This window comes from Camelus bactrianus, chromosome 19 (genome assembly GCF_048773025.1).
Source record: "Camelus bactrianus isolate YW-2024 breed Bactrian camel chromosome 19, ASM4877302v1, whole genome shotgun sequence".
Lineage (NCBI taxonomy): Eukaryota > Metazoa > Chordata > Mammalia > Artiodactyla > Camelidae > Camelus > Camelus bactrianus.
This window is the reverse complement of record NC_133557.1, coordinates 35,454,391-35,470,796: the sequence shown is the minus strand read 5'-3', so window position 1 is coordinate 35,470,796 and position 16,406 is coordinate 35,454,391. Positions and strand designations below refer to the sequence as shown.

General features: G+C 44.5%; 1 protein-coding gene and 1 long non-coding RNA gene across 2 annotated transcripts in view; one reads left to right on the top strand and one right to left on the bottom strand.

Annotated features, from left to right (window-relative positions):
• Positions 1 to 7,739, bottom strand: part of LOC141574094 (uncharacterized) — a 46,783-nt gene extending 39,044 nt beyond the window's left edge. The window contains exon 1 of the long non-coding RNA XR_012500761.1: positions 7,560 to 7,739. This is a non-coding gene — a long non-coding RNA (uncharacterized LOC141574094). The remainder of the gene's footprint in view (positions 1 to 7,559) is intronic.
• Positions 7,740 to 7,891: 152 nt separating this feature from the next.
• The window catches only part of XRN2 (5'-3' exoribonuclease 2), a 65,001-nt gene continuing 56,486 nt past the window's right edge, over positions 7,892 to 16,406 (top strand). The window contains exon 1 of the mRNA XM_074347794.1: positions 7,892 to 8,086. Coding sequence (XP_074203895.1) covers positions 8,012 to 8,086 — 75 coding nt within the window. The 5' untranslated portion in view covers positions 7,892 to 8,011. The remainder of the gene's footprint in view (positions 8,087 to 16,406) is intronic.

The window sequence follows — 16,406 nt, the reverse complement described above, 5'->3', positions numbered from 1 at the left end:
GGAATTGTGGGGGGAGGGGAGGACAATGGACTTGTTCTGTATGTTGGTTGTAGTGGTGGTTTCCAAAGTGCGTATCTTTGTCAACATTCATTGAACTATACACTTAAAATGTATACATTTAAATATATATAAATTATATCTCAGTAGAGTCCCTTAAAAAAAAAAAAACAAAACTGGGCACAGCACTGCACAAGGCAAAAGGAGGACAGAGGAGAGACTTTCCTACGGTGCTGGTCCTCTCGTATGAAGAGGAGCTGCAGCCCGGGACATAAAGGCCCCGCACTTCAGCACCATGGACAGCAGTGTGACTTCCGCGGCCAGAAAGCGCAGGACTGAAAGGAGACGAGCCTGCGCATGCGTGCGGGGCTTGGGGGCGGGCTCTAGTGAAGCTCGCTCTATCGTGCTCGCTCCTCAAAACAGGTTCCCAGTCCCACTTGCCCTGTAAATTCTTGCTCGACTCCCTGCTCCCACCAACCTTTTCTTTTTCTGCTCTGAACTCTTAACAGTAAGCTGTGTTTGTTTAATTTGATGGAAAATAACTGTGCCCCCCCCTTTTTTCTTGAATTGCTATTCTAATTGCTTATTGCTTAAACAACAAGGTCCTACTGTACAGCACAACGAACTATATTCAGTAACTTGTAATAGCCTATAATGAAAAAGAATATGAAAAGGAATATATATATATATATATATATATGTAAAACTGAATCACTATGCTGTACTCTAGAAACGAATCCAATATTGTAAATCAACTATACTTCAATTAAAAAAAAACCAAATGGCTTATTGCTACTTAGCTGTGAACGTGGTTATGCCTTATATCATCCTCTGCAAGGTCCTGACGAGAGAATCATACTCCGGATCTCCCTCAGTTCCTTGGCTGGAGCAGACAGGCAGTGTTTGTGGGTGTTTCTGATTCGTGTTGACTTTCTGTTCCAAAAACTGGACTCTGTTAACAACTTGACGTCAGGAAGAGACATCTACAATTGTTACGATCATACTTAGGGACTAAGTAGAGAGATCTTGGGGTTCGTGTGCGCCTCAGTAATTCATCTCCACTTCTATTGTAATTGACAGACCACAATTTCTACCACAAAGCCAATATCCTCTTCAGGCAAGGTCCTCTCTGAGGCAAACTGAAATCGAGTTGATATATTTCCCTGATGATTTCTTATCTCCATGATTTTTTTTTCAGTCAGGAATGTCAGCCGGGGCAGTCACATTTGTATTCCAAGCTTGCCAACTCTGAACAGAAAGCAGGTGTCCACTAAAGACACACCTTAACAAGGGGGATTAGATGTTCTAGTGAAAGGCAGATCAGTGTCCCTTGTGTCACTGTAAATAAACGTCTGGGCCTGCTATCAGCTTGCAGGGTTAAGGTCGCACCTTCAACACTTCTGAGTACTTCACACTTTATTGCCCTTTAAACGAGGCCTTTTCCATCCATTTATACCCCTGGAGGGAATTACTACCGTTCATCTCCTTGAACATGTGACTTCTGTAAACTTCAGGAGACAGAATGTCTTTTTTCTTTAGGAGACAATATAACCTGTGGCCATAAACAGAAATCTGCCAGAATTTTCTCAAGTACCACATTATGGAATGAAATAGACTGAGACCCTTTCACGGTGCTGGATCTAGGACCTCTCGTACCTGCTTTACAAGCAAATCATGTGTTAGCAGACTTTAACTGTTTGGGGTCATGTTTCAGAACATGAGATTTGTCCTCAAAATCTATGTAACAACAAGTATGGATTTCAATTTGTGGTTTTGGTCAAATCCTGTTCTTTGAAACTGGAATACACACAGCCATGCTTGCTAAAACACCAGTCATGGCTTAATCACACATGTACACAGCATCATTTCCCATAGCAGCTGAGGGTTACAAGGCCCACGAAACGCCTCGCCAGAAAAAGATGTTTCCTGGTTAGAGAAACAGAGAGATGGGGCGTGCAAACAGGCTCTAAGACAGCCACAGAAAGGTAGTGCACTCAACTCAGTTTAACCCAGAGCTCCCAAGCCATCTGACTATGGACACACACCCTGTTTTCCCACACTTTGGGTATGCTGTTTGTTGTTTTATGTCTTTGGTTAACTTAAGGTGTGAGCAGTGACTGAGAAAGTTTAGAGCTAAATATACATATTGAGGCCTTAAAAAAAAACCAGACACATCTTTCAGTCAGTCACATTTCTGCATTACCTTTCTGTACTCACATTTCTGAGCTGCATTCTGAAGTTCAGTGAGGACAGGACTGCAGATGAACAAACATGTTTGGTATGTTTGCTCACCAAGGTCATGTCCATTTGTACCTGTGGATTGCACCTGGTGATAATGACTTCATGTGGTTTTAGGTTGCCAGGAGCATTTGAGACAAGATCAGAATATATCAAAATCATGGAAATCTGAAGAAGTAGCTTTGGGTGGGCTCTAAGAGCAGAAACTTGCAGACTCCATTTCCATTTTTATGTTCTAAGACAGAGGTTCTCAAAGTTTTGGGGCTCAGAACTCCTTTATACACTTAAAAATTATTGAGCATCCCAGAGAGCTTTTGTTCAAATTAATTACAACTGCCAATACTTGCCATGTTAGAAATCAAATCCGAGAAAAATTTAAAATACTTAAAATACTAAAATAAATTATTATTAATTCACTTAGAAATTAAAAAAAGCCCATAACATGTTAACATATTTTTATGAAAATAAATTTTTTCTCAAACTCCCCCAAAATTAGTGAGAAAACTGGCTTTGTTTTACACTTTTTGAAATTATTCAGTGTCTGGCTTAATAGAAGGCAACTGGGTTGCCACATCTGCTTCTGATGTCCAGCCTGCTGAGATGTTACATCACACGGCCTCTGAAAAATTCCACTGTACACTTGGAGAATGAGAGTGAAAAGGAAAACTGCACTGTAATATTATTAGGAAAATAGTTTTAACCTCGTGGACCCCCTGATCGGGCCTCTGTGATCTTAGGGGTCCCTGGACCACATTTTGAGAACTGCTGCTCTAAGAATTCAATTCAGTAAGAATATTGACCATCTACGGAATGCCCACAAGATACATAAAGACACGTCCCCGCCTCTAGGGAACTTACAGTGTCTCCTTCCACACACACCTCCTTATTTCCATCCAGTCTTACCGAGATTTCAAGACTCGCTGTCATCCTACCTCCTCCCTGTCATGTGTGATGGTCCCATTAGGTGGCTAGATCTCTGTCTTTTTAAAATGTCTGTAGCAATTATCATCTGTACAATTCACTTGGGATTTCAAATCATATGCTGTGGTAGCTTAAATACTACGTTGTAAAATTAATGATACTTAAATGCTGTGATGTAGAGTCAATACATCTTATGTTACATGATAAGAGGATAAGTGAGGAAAGAAAACAAAGATATTTGCTTTGTACACACACCAACAAACACATTCATAGCAAAATAAGAAGGAAATATGGCAGTTACAGTGGTGGTTTCTGTAGGTGGTCGCTGGTTCAAGGCTGGTGTTCAGAACTGCCTCCTTCCTTTGCCAATGCCACATCCCCCTTGACTTCATCAAGTGCTTTCACTGGTCTCGGTCCTAGACTTGGATGGGGTGGCCCACACCTTCACTCTGGAAGGGTCTGAGCCATTAAGCAGTCCTGCCTGAACTGGGCTGTGGCAGCTCTTCACTGAGTCTAATCACCGGGCATGGCAGAACTAAGAGAAGCCCCTAGGCATCTTCGGTCTCCCAGGCATACTCTTCATCTCTTCTGGGGAGCGTCAGCCCCTTTGCCCCTGGTATTCAGGATCAGTCGCCCCAGTCAGCACAGTAACTCCCTCCCTGAGTGTTGATTCAGAGGCAGGCGGAGCCCAAAGTGACCCAGGTGGCAGTCAACTTCCAGGTCAATGGAATCACTGTGTGTCTCCTGGGGGAGCTATGACTTTCCTCCCTTTGAAACTAAGACCTCTAGATCAGCAGAGTATGCAGTTGAGGGAAAAGGAAGCAAATATTTGGCTAGTAGGTCACTAGGGGTAATAGTGACAGGTGCCACTCCCAATTCCCGCTCTTTCCGGAACCCATGACTTCTGACTGTGGGAGAAGAGCAGCAAATACGGGGCACATACAGCCTCCTGGAGACCTTTGTCCAGCTCTGTAAGGTACTGCCACCCAACTGGCCCTGTAACAGGGTCTCCAAAAGGTCATTCCACGGCTCTATCAGGCCAGCTGCTTCGGGGGGAGGGGGCGGACATGAAGAGATGGGGACTTTCATAGACATTGGCCATTGCTGCACTTCACTGCTATGCAGTGAGTTCCCTGTCCAGGGGCGGTGCTGCTTGGAATACCAGGCTAGTGGATAAGGCACCCTGCAAGTCCAAGGGTGGTGGTTTTGGCAGGAGCACTGTGGGCAGGGAAGGCAAATCTGTATCCAGAATAATCGTCTGTTCCAGTGAGAACAAGATGCTGCCCCTTCCATGATGGAAGTTGCCCAGAGTAGTCAACTGGCCACCAGGGAGCTGGCTGATGACCCTGAGGAAGGTGCTATATTGGGGACTCGGTGCTGGTCTTTGCTGCTGGCAAGTTGGGCACACAGCTGCTGTAGCCAGGTCAGCCTTGGCGAAGGGAAGTCTTTGTTTCTGAGTCCATGCATAACCTCCATCCCAGCCACCGTGGCCACTTTGTTCATGAGCCCATTGGGCAATGACAGGGGTGGCTGGGAAAGAGGCTGTTATCCACAAAATGGGTCATGCTACCCAAAAGGTTATTAACACCCGCCTCTGGTGAGGTTATCTTTTAGTGGGCGCTGACATGAGACACAAATACCTTCATGCTTTTCACCCATCCTTGTCACCAACTCCCCAGCTGTGTTCCTTGTTCCTGACCCTTCCGTGCAGCCAAACCACTGGCCACAGTCCAGGAGCCAGTAGCACACGCTGGCTATTTCTCCTTCAAAGTGAAATGAACAACCAGGTGTGATGTTCAAAGTTCTGCTCACAGGGAGGATTTCCCATCACCTTGTCCTTCAGGGATGTCCAAGAAAGGGGCTGCAGGCTGCAGCCATCCACTTTTTTTGGGGGGGGGTGCCTGCATATCCTGCAGAACCATCTGGAAAGTAGGCCCAAGTTTTCTCCTTCCTTACATTAAACCAGGGCAGCTCCAGCATTTCTAACTCACTCACTATGGGCCACTGTTTTGTCCATGTGTCAGCCAACTAACTGACCACACCACTAGAGGCCTTCCTAACTCCCTGAGCCACATCAGATGCAGGACCCCTGCTCCGTGGGCCCGCATAGGAACTCTGGCCTGATCCAACTTTAGGTTCCATCTGCCCTCATCCCGCACCCTTGGTATCAATTCCCACACATTCTCTGTATAAATGACAAAATCCAGTTCATACTTTACCCTTAGCAGCCTGCTGGGACTTGTACCGAATTATAGGCTGCTATAGATAGGGTGGAAGTCTGTGTTCTCCCCCAAATTCACATGTTGGAATCCTGACCCCAAGGGTGGTGGTATTAGGTGGGGCCTTTGGGAGATGACTGGGTCATGAGGGCACAGCCTTTGTGAATGGGGTTAGTGCCCTTATACAAGACACCTCAAGGGGATTCCTCACCCCTTTGGCCACGTGAGAAGTCAGTGAGAAAACGCCGGTCGGTGAGGCAGCAGACCCTCACCAGACATAGAACCTGCTGGCTCCTTGATCTCGGACTTCCCAACACCCTGAATTGTGAGAATTACATTTCTGGGTGGTGGGGGTATAGCTCAGTGGTAGAGTGCATGCTTAGCAGGCATGAGGCCTGGAGTTCAATCCCCAGCACCGCTACTGAAAAAAAAAGAATGTCACCCAGTAAACAGTATTTGGTTATGGCAGCTCAAAGATTATTTTCTATAATGACAATGAAAAGGAGGCTCTAAAATGAATTTATAACCTTTTACAATCATTCTGGGTCCTGTACATTTCATATTATTCTTCATATTAATGTAATCCAGATGTCAGCTGGGGGCCTTCCTCTGCCCCCCTGGAGGTCTGGGCAAAAGTGTTTCAAAACCTCCTGATTCCCAGCCTGCAGAAGTTCGAAGACTGGTTCAATATTCCAGCTAATTTCCAATGCTTAAAAAATTCCCCTTGTCTCCTCTGGCTGTTGAGCTCTGTTACGTAGCCTGGCACTGTGTTCTAGACCACAGTGACCCCAACACAGGACTCATTCTCTTTTTCAGTTTCGACGACAACCAACCTCCCCCGACCCCCAGCAAGCCTGAGTCTGGCAGGCGCCGCTGGAAACCCTGGGCTGGGGGAGGTGCCGCAGCACTTCATCTACATCCTCCCATCACCTTTCACGTTTCCCGCTTCTCCTCCTTTCAGGCCTCGTTTCCAAGCGCCCCAGATTCCAACTTTTGTACCTCTTTTCCTCAAAGCAATGTCAGCCCCTAGGTGAATTAGCTGTGTATACTCCGGATTCTGTTACTGGTTTGTTTGAACTCTTTAGAGAAACTTAGCCCAAAACAATTTAGGACCAAAGGAGAATTTACTGGCTCATGGGATTACAGGACAGGTTTACCAACTAAACTTCAGGAAGAGGGGTTCAGTTAAACTCAAAAGCACTGAAACTAGGGAGGAAATCTGCTTCTTCCCCTGCAAACTGGTAACAAGCCCTGTTCTCGCCTTCCAGCTTTCCGCCATCCGGGAGGGGCTGCCTCGCCTTACTTGTGGCTTGAAGTCCATGCTGGGCAAGGACTCTCCATGGCCCAAATGCCCACCTGTCCACCCTCGTTCTAACTGCCTACAGCGTGTGTGCCCCTAAGATCATGGCGCCCTCCAGGGACCCACATACTCGAGGAGGGGCTGGTTCTAGGGGGAGTGAGGGATTTCACCACCACCAATTCCCCGTAAGAGTTTTGGCTGTCCTTGGGTAAAACACGGGCTAATAGCCTTTCCTCTAATGTCCACGCCAGCCAGTTTAAACAGGGCGGCATCGGGCCACAGAGGAGGGGCAAGGACCACCGCACGCCAGGTGGCAGGGAGACATGCTTTTACAGAGGCCGCCTGACGTGAGCCTTTGAGACTGAGTGTGAGTGTCAAGCCAAGAGGGGATTCCAGGGAGACAGACTTCCAGGCTTGAGCAAGTGGACGGAAGTACCCTCCTTTTCCACACCTCCCTTTTCATATGCTGAAAATACGTATCTGAAGCCGTCAGCAAACAAAGGATAAAAGTATCTTAGTCCAAGGACGGAGAATTAAGTGATCTTTACTTGGACTGAAACACAAACTGTGTGAACAAGCAAGTGACTTAACCCCTCTACAACCAACCTGCCTTCTCACCCTTCATATGAGGTTGGTAAGAGCACCCTCAGAACGCCCAAGTGACCCACAAACGAGACAACCCCTCAGCCAATGCTTCAGCACGTTGTAAGCGTTCCAATAAATGCCGGAGAGCGATGCTAGCAATTATTCTACACTCATAAATGTATCTGGAAGGCCGAATTAGATGCCAAACGCTGGCCACATACCATTTTATAACCGTTTAAAGTGAGTTATTTATGCAAACCAGCCATCATTAATGCAAAATACTTTAAAAAAGTACGTACTGTGGCACAGAACTGAGAGAAACCGGGAAGTAGACGTAACGAGGCCGTGCAGATGCTTAGATTCTACCGTGACTCGAGGTGGGTGAGAGAGGAGACCAGACCGGCCAAGCCTCCCCGGGGCCTGCGGAGCGCGGGCGGGAACTCCCCCAGAGGGGCGCCCGGGGCGGGGGAAGCTCCGGAGTGGGCTCCGTACAGCCCGCGCCTCCCCAGTGCGGCCCCAGGTCCCGAGCCCCGCCCCGGGCCCCGCCCCACCGACGTCCCGCCCCAGACGACCCCGCCCAGTCCAGCCCGACCCTCCTTCCCGGCTTCCCCGGCGGCGCCGCCGTGACCTCACTTCCTGTCGCCGGCGCGCACGTGGGAGGAAGTGCCGGTGCCCGCGGTCCCGCCGCTGCCGGTCTCTCTGGTTACGTCCGTCCGCGGGCCGGGCCGCCGCCTTTAGCTGCGCCGCCGCCATGGGAGTCCCGGCTTTCTTCCGCTGGCTCAGCCGCAAGTACCCGTCCATCATTGTCAACTGCGTGGAAGAGAAGGTGAGGAGGCGCGGGGCGGCCGCGCCAGAGCCCGGAGCCCCGACGCGTCCAGGCCGCGGTGCTCTGGGTCCGCCGCCCGCCCCTGGGCGCCGTGCGGGGGCCCGCCCTCCTCTCCGCCCCCGGCAGCCGAGCCCGACGCGCGCTGGGGCGCGGGCGCTCGGACTCGGGCCTGGGCGGGGGTCCTGGGCGGGGCAAGGGCCGAGCCGGCTGGAGCTCGCGGGAGGGCTGCTCCCCGCCGCCCGCCGGCTCCCGGGCCGGAAGGCCCCGCCCATGGCTTTGTTCCCTCCCGCTCGGCGCTGTCGGGGTTTCTGGAGAGGCTCCCGGGCTGTCGGTCGGCGTGCGGCTGGTCGGCTGAGTTAGCCGGTGAGGGTGGCGCGGGTGCCGACGCCAGCCTCTACCGACCTGGGGAAGTAGTCCCGGCGGCGAGCTCTGCGCTGTTCCCTGGCCCGGCCCGAATGGTTTTCTGCTAGCGGGAGAGGCAGGTCCTGCGGAGAAAGCGGCGCCTCAGAAACGTCCGGGACAGGACAGCGGTCCCCCAAGTGCCCCTTGTCTAGGGGCCGGCCTGCTGGACCGCATGCCTTTGACAGTTTCAGAATTCCTGGCGCACCTGAACGGGACACTTGCTGCTGTAGTTTGTCAGTGTTACGCAGACTTCTGGCCGGTTTTGACTTTTGTGTTTAGCGTTTCTGTGGTTCCGTCCGAATTGGATTTTGTACTCTGGATTAGACTGTCCGGATTGGGAAGGTTCAGGGCCACATTATGTTCCTCCCCGCTTCGGTTTTGAAGGACGTGCTCGTCCGACACTGGGAACTTTTTCCTTAGGCTGGGTGAGATCTTGATTTTGCTTAGATTCCGTCCGAGGAAGAACTGAAAGCCTTGTTCTTATTACGTTTCCAGTACTCTCCGTGTTTTTCTCAAAGAGAAACTGTTAAACTGAATGCTCATTTCCTTTGCTTTTAAAACTTTTATCGAACGTTATTAACTTTACTTGCGTCTTAACAAATTTCTACTCTCCAGTGATAACCACTTTTAACTATGTTTGGTTTTATTGAATTTTAGCAAGAATAGAAGAGGATGTAGTCCCATACACAGCCCTCCCCACATCTCCTAAGCACTAGCTTCATTTCTCTATTGGTAAACTTTGTAACTTGTGTGTTCTGTTATTTTTTTTAATTCCATCTCCTATACAAAGTATCTTTTGACTCTTTGCTTTCAAAGGTTGGATGTTAGCTTTTCTACCTCTGTTGCCCTTCCTGTCAGCTGCGCTTCTGCCTTGCTGGCCGCCAAAACGAAGTTGTCAGGCCTCTGGCTGTACAGGTTTGTTTTAAAAGCGGAAAAATCAAATGGCATTGGTGATTATTGTCACTGTGTAGATTCACAGTATGTGCTGTGATTCCGTTTCTTCCCTTGTGCCACTCTTGTCTTTTGTGTGTGTTGACTGTTTTCCACTACACCTGGTTCCCCATCCAAACTCTCTTTTGTCAGATGTTATATCAAGTCCTCTTTTTAACTGCTTGACGTCTTTATTCCTTTTGCTGCCGCACTTGGTTATGTAGGCTTGCTGGAAAGCTGCTCCCGGAGATTTTTAAAAATCCCTTCAATTAGAGGTACAATTTTCTAATCGTTATTTCTCTTGGTTTAAAACCTTCCTTGTTTTTTATTTTTACATGAATTCTTAAGGAGTGTTGTGTGAGTTTTCTAAGTCCATACTACCCTTGTACACATGAATGATCATTAGCTAGGCAGAGCTTGGGTTTAAAAATAAGTCCCCTCAAAACTTTAAAAACGTTGTTCTTTTGACTTCTGTCATCCAGAATTGTTGATGAGACGTTGAATGTTAACTTGATTTGTTTGTTGAGGTAGCATTTATATAGTGTTTAACATGTGCTGGGCGTTTTGCAGATTAATTTATTAAATCCTCATAACAGCCACATAACTATTTCTCCTCTTCCTCCTCCTCCTTCTTACAGATGAGAACACTGAAGCACAAAGGGCTTGAGTGTGTCTCAAGGTCACGTGGCTAATGTGTCAGAGCCAGGAAGCCCCTGGTCTTCATGTCTGTGTTCATTTGCGTTCATTCTTTTGTAGTTGTTGTATTTTTCTTTCTGAAATTTGTGAAGCTCTTTATCCTTGATGGCATAAGATTATGTACTTAGAGATTTTTTTTTCAATTAATTTTGATCAGTACTTGACTGACTCTGAGTCTGGAGGCTTGTGGGGAATGCTCTTAATTTTTTTCTTGTTTCCCCTTTTCTCTGTGCCCTCTGAACTCTGAATACCAGTCCTCCTAGATTGATTTCTTTTTCTTTTTCCTCTCTTCTCCCCTGCCTTTCCCTCGAGATATAATTGACCTACAACAAACTGCACATATTTAAAAATGTAGAATTTAATACATTCTGACTCATGTGTCCGTGAACCTATCACCACAGCCAAGATAATGGCCGTCACCTCTGGAACATTCCTTCTGCCCCCTGTTGTTGCTCCCCACAAGCCCTCCCTGCTGCCCATCTTTGTTGAGACTGATTTGTTTCTGACTCTCCATAAGTTTTCATTTTCTACAGTTTCGTATAAGTGGAATTATACAATATGTATTCTTTTTTTTTTTTAACCTTTTAACTTTATTCAGAATAATTATTTTGAAAGTGTTCCATGTTGTTACTTGTATCAATAGCTTTTTGGAGGTTTTTTTTGGAATAGTATTTTGTGTTGTGCATGTATCACGTTTTGTTTATTCATTCACCTGATTGATGATTGATGATTGATGATTTGGGCTGTTTCCAGTTTTTGGCAATTAAAAAAACTTCTGTGAACGCTGGTATACAACTCTTCGTGTAGGCACGTGCTTTTATTTCTTTAGAGAATACACCTAGGAGTGAATTGGTTGCATTGTATGGTAGGTGTCTGATTAAAAAAAACTTGCTAGACTGTTTTCCAAAGTGTTTGTGCTGTTTTATTGCCACCAGCAGTGTGTGAGAGGTCTGATTGCTCCGCTTCCTTGTCCACACTTAGAATGGTTAGTCTTTTTAATTTTGGCTGCCCACTGTGGTTCTTACTTGGATTTCTCTAATGACCAAGGGTGGTGAGCATCTCTTTGGGTGCTTATTTACCTTCCATATATATTCTTGAGTGAGGTGTCTGTTCAGATTTTTTGCTCATTTTTAAGTTGGGTTGTTTGTATAATTGAATTGTAGAGGGTTTTTTTTACATATTAACATATGTATTTTTTGCAAATATTTTCTCTTAATCTGTGGCTTGCCTTTTTATTTAGCAGTGCAAAGAAGAGCAAAAGTTTTTAATTTTAGTAGAGTCTGACTTCTATATCCCTGCTTTTTGTGGTATATTTCAGAAATCTTTGCCAAAGCCAAGGTCATCAAGATTTTGTCTTGTGTTTTCTTAGAGCTGTTTTATACTTTAATTCATCCTGTGCTTCTTTTTTTTTTTTAATTTTTTAAAATGGTGAATCATACTGATTTTTAAATGTTAAATGCACTTTGCATTTCTTTGGATTAAATCTCACCTGGTCATGGTGTATTATTTTTATATACTCTTGGAGTCAATTTGCCAAAATTTTCTTGAGAATTTTTACATTTTTGTTCAAAAAGGATATTTATCTGTAGTGTTCTTGTAATGTTTTGGTCCAGTTTTTTTTTTTTTTTAGACTTCAAGTTTTTTAATTTTTATTAATCATTAGTTGTTTAACTACTGAGAATTTTCATCCTTTCTCTTGGGGGGCGATAATCCGTTGTTTGTTTGTTTAATGGAGGTACTGGGGATTGAACCCAGCACCTCGTGGATGCTAAGCACACGCTCTCCCACTGAGCTACACCCTCCCCCCCTTGTCCAGTTTTGGTATCAGAGTAACCTTGGCCTCATACTGAGTTGTGAGATGTATGCCTTCAGTTTTCTGAAAGAGTCTCCGTACATTTCCTGTTATGTCTTCCTTAAATATTTGATAGGATTCACCGGTGAAGCCATCTGGACCTGACATTTTGGGGGAAGTTTTAGCTACAGATTCAGGTTTTTGGATAACCATTGAGCTATTCAGATTATCTATTTCTTTTTGAATGAGCTTTTGTAGCTTGTGTCTTTCACATATTACGCTCATTTCATCTAAGTTACCCATTTTCTGGACAGTTGTTCATACTATTCCTTATTAGTTTTTTAATATTAGTAGAAAATGTAGTGATGTTGCTTCTCTCGTTCCTGATGCTAATTTTGTCCTTTCTCTTTTGTTCCATTATCAGTCTGGCTAAACTGATCTCAAAGAACTAGCTTTTGGTTTCATTGATTTTTCTCCATTATTTTTCTGCTTTCTGTTTCATCAGTTTCTGTTCTTATATTTATGACTAATTTCTTATGCTCATTTCGAGTTTAGCTGTGTTTCTTGTCCTTCTTTCTTGCCTCCACTGAGTTCATTGCATAGATGCTGCTTCTCTGAGTGCCATACACTGCCTGCCAGCCCTGCTCCAGGAGCATGCCCCACACACTGACATATTGTCTTCATTTTCATTCAGTGAAAAATACTTGCTCATGTCCCCTTTGACCCATTGGTTATTCAGAAGAGTGTTACTTAAGTTTCAAATATTTGGAGGATTTTTCAAGCATTTTTTTCTGTTACTGATTTTTAGTTTAGAGAACCTTCTTTCCATAATTTGAATTATTTTAAAGAACCTACTTCGTGGCATGTTCGCTACGTGCAGTGGCCCTCCCCTGGTGCAGGCACAGAAGGGGCTCCAGCGCCTTTGACCCAGTGCCAGGTCCGCCCAGCTTCAGAGATTGTCGAGCGGTGCGGGCCCCGAGTCTCACTGTCTTCACACTTCCCTGGTGACGCAGCCAGGAGCTGCTGTTGAGGCATCCTCCTCCCCCATGACCAAGGGGAAGGAGCTGACTTGTCTGATGGCCTGTTCCCAGAAACATCTGGAAGATACAGCCAGAGCCCTTCACCATCAGGATGAGCAGCTTGACAGCATAGCCAGAGGCCTGGACAGGATGGAATCTGCCCTGGATGTGGCTGACAGGTTGTCGCTTTGTAAGCGGTCCAAATTGGAAAAGACGAGATAAAATTGTCGCTATATGCAGATGACATGATACTGTGTATAGAGAACCCTAAAAGGTCCACACAAAAACTACTAGACCTAATCAAAGAATTCAGCAGGGTAGCAGGATGCAAGATTAATGTACAAAATCAGTTGCATTTCTTTACACTAACGATGAATCAACAGGAAAAGAAAGTAAAGAAACAATCTCTTTTAAAACAGCACCCAAAGTAATAAAATACCTAGGAATAAATCTAACCAAGGAGGTGAAAGACTTATACATGGAGAACTACAAAACATTGATTAAGGAAATTAAAGAAGACTTAAAAGAATGGAAAGATGATCCCATGCTCTTGGATTGGAAGAATCAATATTGTCAAAATGGTTGTGCTGCCCAAGGCAATCTTCAGATTTAATGCAATCCCTGTCAGATTACCCAGGATATATTTCACAGAAGTAGAACAAATCGTAATAAAGTTTATATGAAATTACAAAAGACCTAGAACTGCCAGAGCATTAGTGTAGAAAAAGAATGAGGCTGGAGGAATAACCCTCCCAGACTTCAGACAATACTACAGAGCTACAGTGATCAAGACAGCATGGTATTGGTACAAAAGCAGACATATGGATCAATAGAACAGAATAGAGAGCCCAGAAATGAACCCACAAACTTTTCGTCAATTAATCTTTGACAAAGGAGGCAAGAACGTACAGTGGAATAAAGACAATCTCTTCAGCAAATGGTGTTGGGAAAACTGGACAGCAGCATGTAAATCAGTGAAGCCAGAACACTCCCTTACACCACACACAAAAATAAACTCAAAATGGATCAAAGACTTAAACATAAGACAAGATACAATAAACCTCCTAGAAGAAAACATAGGCAAAACATTCTCTCACACACATCTCAGCAGTGTTCTCCTAGGGCAGTCTACCCAAGCAATAGAAGTAAAAGCAAAAATAAACAAATGGGACCTAGTTAAACTTACAAGCTTTTGCACAGAAAAGGAAACCGTAAGCAATACTTTGATTTCTTGAATTTTATCTTCCTACCCTTTGTGAATGAAAAATGTTGCCTGCCATATCAGCAAGCAAAGGATGCTGCATCAGCCACTGCCACAGCCCCCAACGGTGAGCCCAAGGGAACTTGGGATGGAGACAACCATGGTGCCCACTGCCAAGCCCTCAGCGACAGAAGCCACCGCTGGTGGTGCACCCTGAGGGGACTCAGGATGGGAAAGATCAGGATACTAGCCCTTGGTAGAGAAGGTGCTCATCAAAGGAATGATTTCGGTGAGCCCAGACTCTTGCATCTTCCCATATGTAGAAAAGCACGAAGTTCATTAACTTGAGATAATCTGGTTTTCCTTAATTAACAGTGATCTTTTGATGTTCCGGCCACCTGGTCTTTGTTGCAAAAACCCCTGTTTACCCTGGCTCCCCCCTTCCCTCTACAGAGCATTCCCTCAGAGCTATCTGAGAAGCTGCCTCCTGGGCCTGAAGTCCTCAGAAAGTCCACCTAATAAAATATAATTCTCAAAAAACAAAGAAAAAACCTACTTTGTGTAATTTGAATTATTTGAAAGCTTAACTTACTTATTTTATGGCCCAGGGTATGGTCTTGATAAATGTTTCATTTTAATTTGGAAAAGACACAAGCTCTGCTGTTGGGTAGCGTGTTCTACAAACGTCGTCCTGCTGGGTGATGGGTACTGGAGACGGGAACACTGCTTGCTGATTGTCTCTCTTGTTCTGCCAGTAATTGATAGGGGTATGGAAATCTTCTATAAAAACTTTTTTTAGATTTGTCTATTTCTTCTTACAGCTCTGTTGCTTTTTGCACCTTGCATTTTGAAACTCTTTTACTAGGTGCACAAACGCTTAGGAGTGTTATGTCTTTTTGCTGAATATGCTCCTCTATCATTATAAAATGGGTAATATTCTTCGAAATCTGTTTTGTCCGATATTAATATAAGCAGGTCTTTTGACTAGTGTTATCATGGTCTACTTCCATCCTTTTACTTTTGGCCTGCTTGAGTCTTTATATAGGAAGTGTTCTTTGTAGACAACATACGGCTGGTTCTTGTTTTTATATACAGTTTGATGATTGCTGCCCCTCCTCTTTTTAATTGTGGCAAAATATGCATAATGTGACATTTGCCATTTATATATAGAATTCTGTGGCATTAAGTACATTTGCAATATTGTGAAGCCATTACTGTTTGTCATTCCTAGAACTTTGTCATCATCCCAAACAGAATCTGTCTACTCGCCTGAGTTCTCTGTTCCCTTCCCCTTACTTCATGTCTTATGAATTTGCCTGTTTTGGGACTAATATAAGCAGAATCATACTATTTGTCATCTTGTATCTGGCTTATTTCACTTTGTCACTTAGCATAATGTTTTCAAGATTCATCCATGTTTAGCATGGATCGGGGCTTTTTTTTATTAAGGATCTTTGAAGCTGTTTGAAGTATTTATACGCAAATATGTATGTACATGTATAGGAATTTAAATGTTTAAACTCTTCATATGTTGAAGTTTTTTAAGTATATGTATAGTTCGTTAATTTTCACGAACTGAAGATGTGTGACTTGCGCCCAGATCATGAAGCAGAGTATTATCACAGCGTTAGTACCCCGGGACTCGGGGCTTTGCTCCCTCCTACACAGTGGCCACCCTACAGTCGTGTCTCCTGATAGCAAAGAGAGGTTTTGGTAATGCTTGTATTATTGAAAATTGTCTGTTCCTTTCATTTTTATCATTTATTAAAAGTCATGTGTATTTTCATGCTGGTATTAGGTATATATATGTTTCTAAGTGTTATATCTTCTTGATGGATTGACCTTTTTATCATTATCAAATGCCATTACTTTTAGTAATTTTTTAGGTCAGTTTTGTCTGATATGAGTGCAGCCACTCCACGTTTCTTGTGGTGGTTATTCTTCCCCATCCATTTACTTTCACTCTGTATCTGTGAATCTCAGATGTGTCTCCTGTAGACAGCATATAACTGGATCAATTTTAATCCAGTCTGACGGTTGTCTTTTGATTGGATTATTCAATCAGCTCGCATTTAACGTTATCAATATAGTTGGGTTTCTGTTTTCTATATGTGTTTTTAATGTAGCATTTAGATTTCATTAGTGATCTTTTTAAAAAATCTGTTTTAAGTGGTTGTTCTAGGGTTTACTGCATAGATCTTAACAGCTTTAGATTTATACTAGTTTAAACCCAGTAATATATGGAACCTTTACTGCTGTATGGCTTGATTCCTAGTTTCC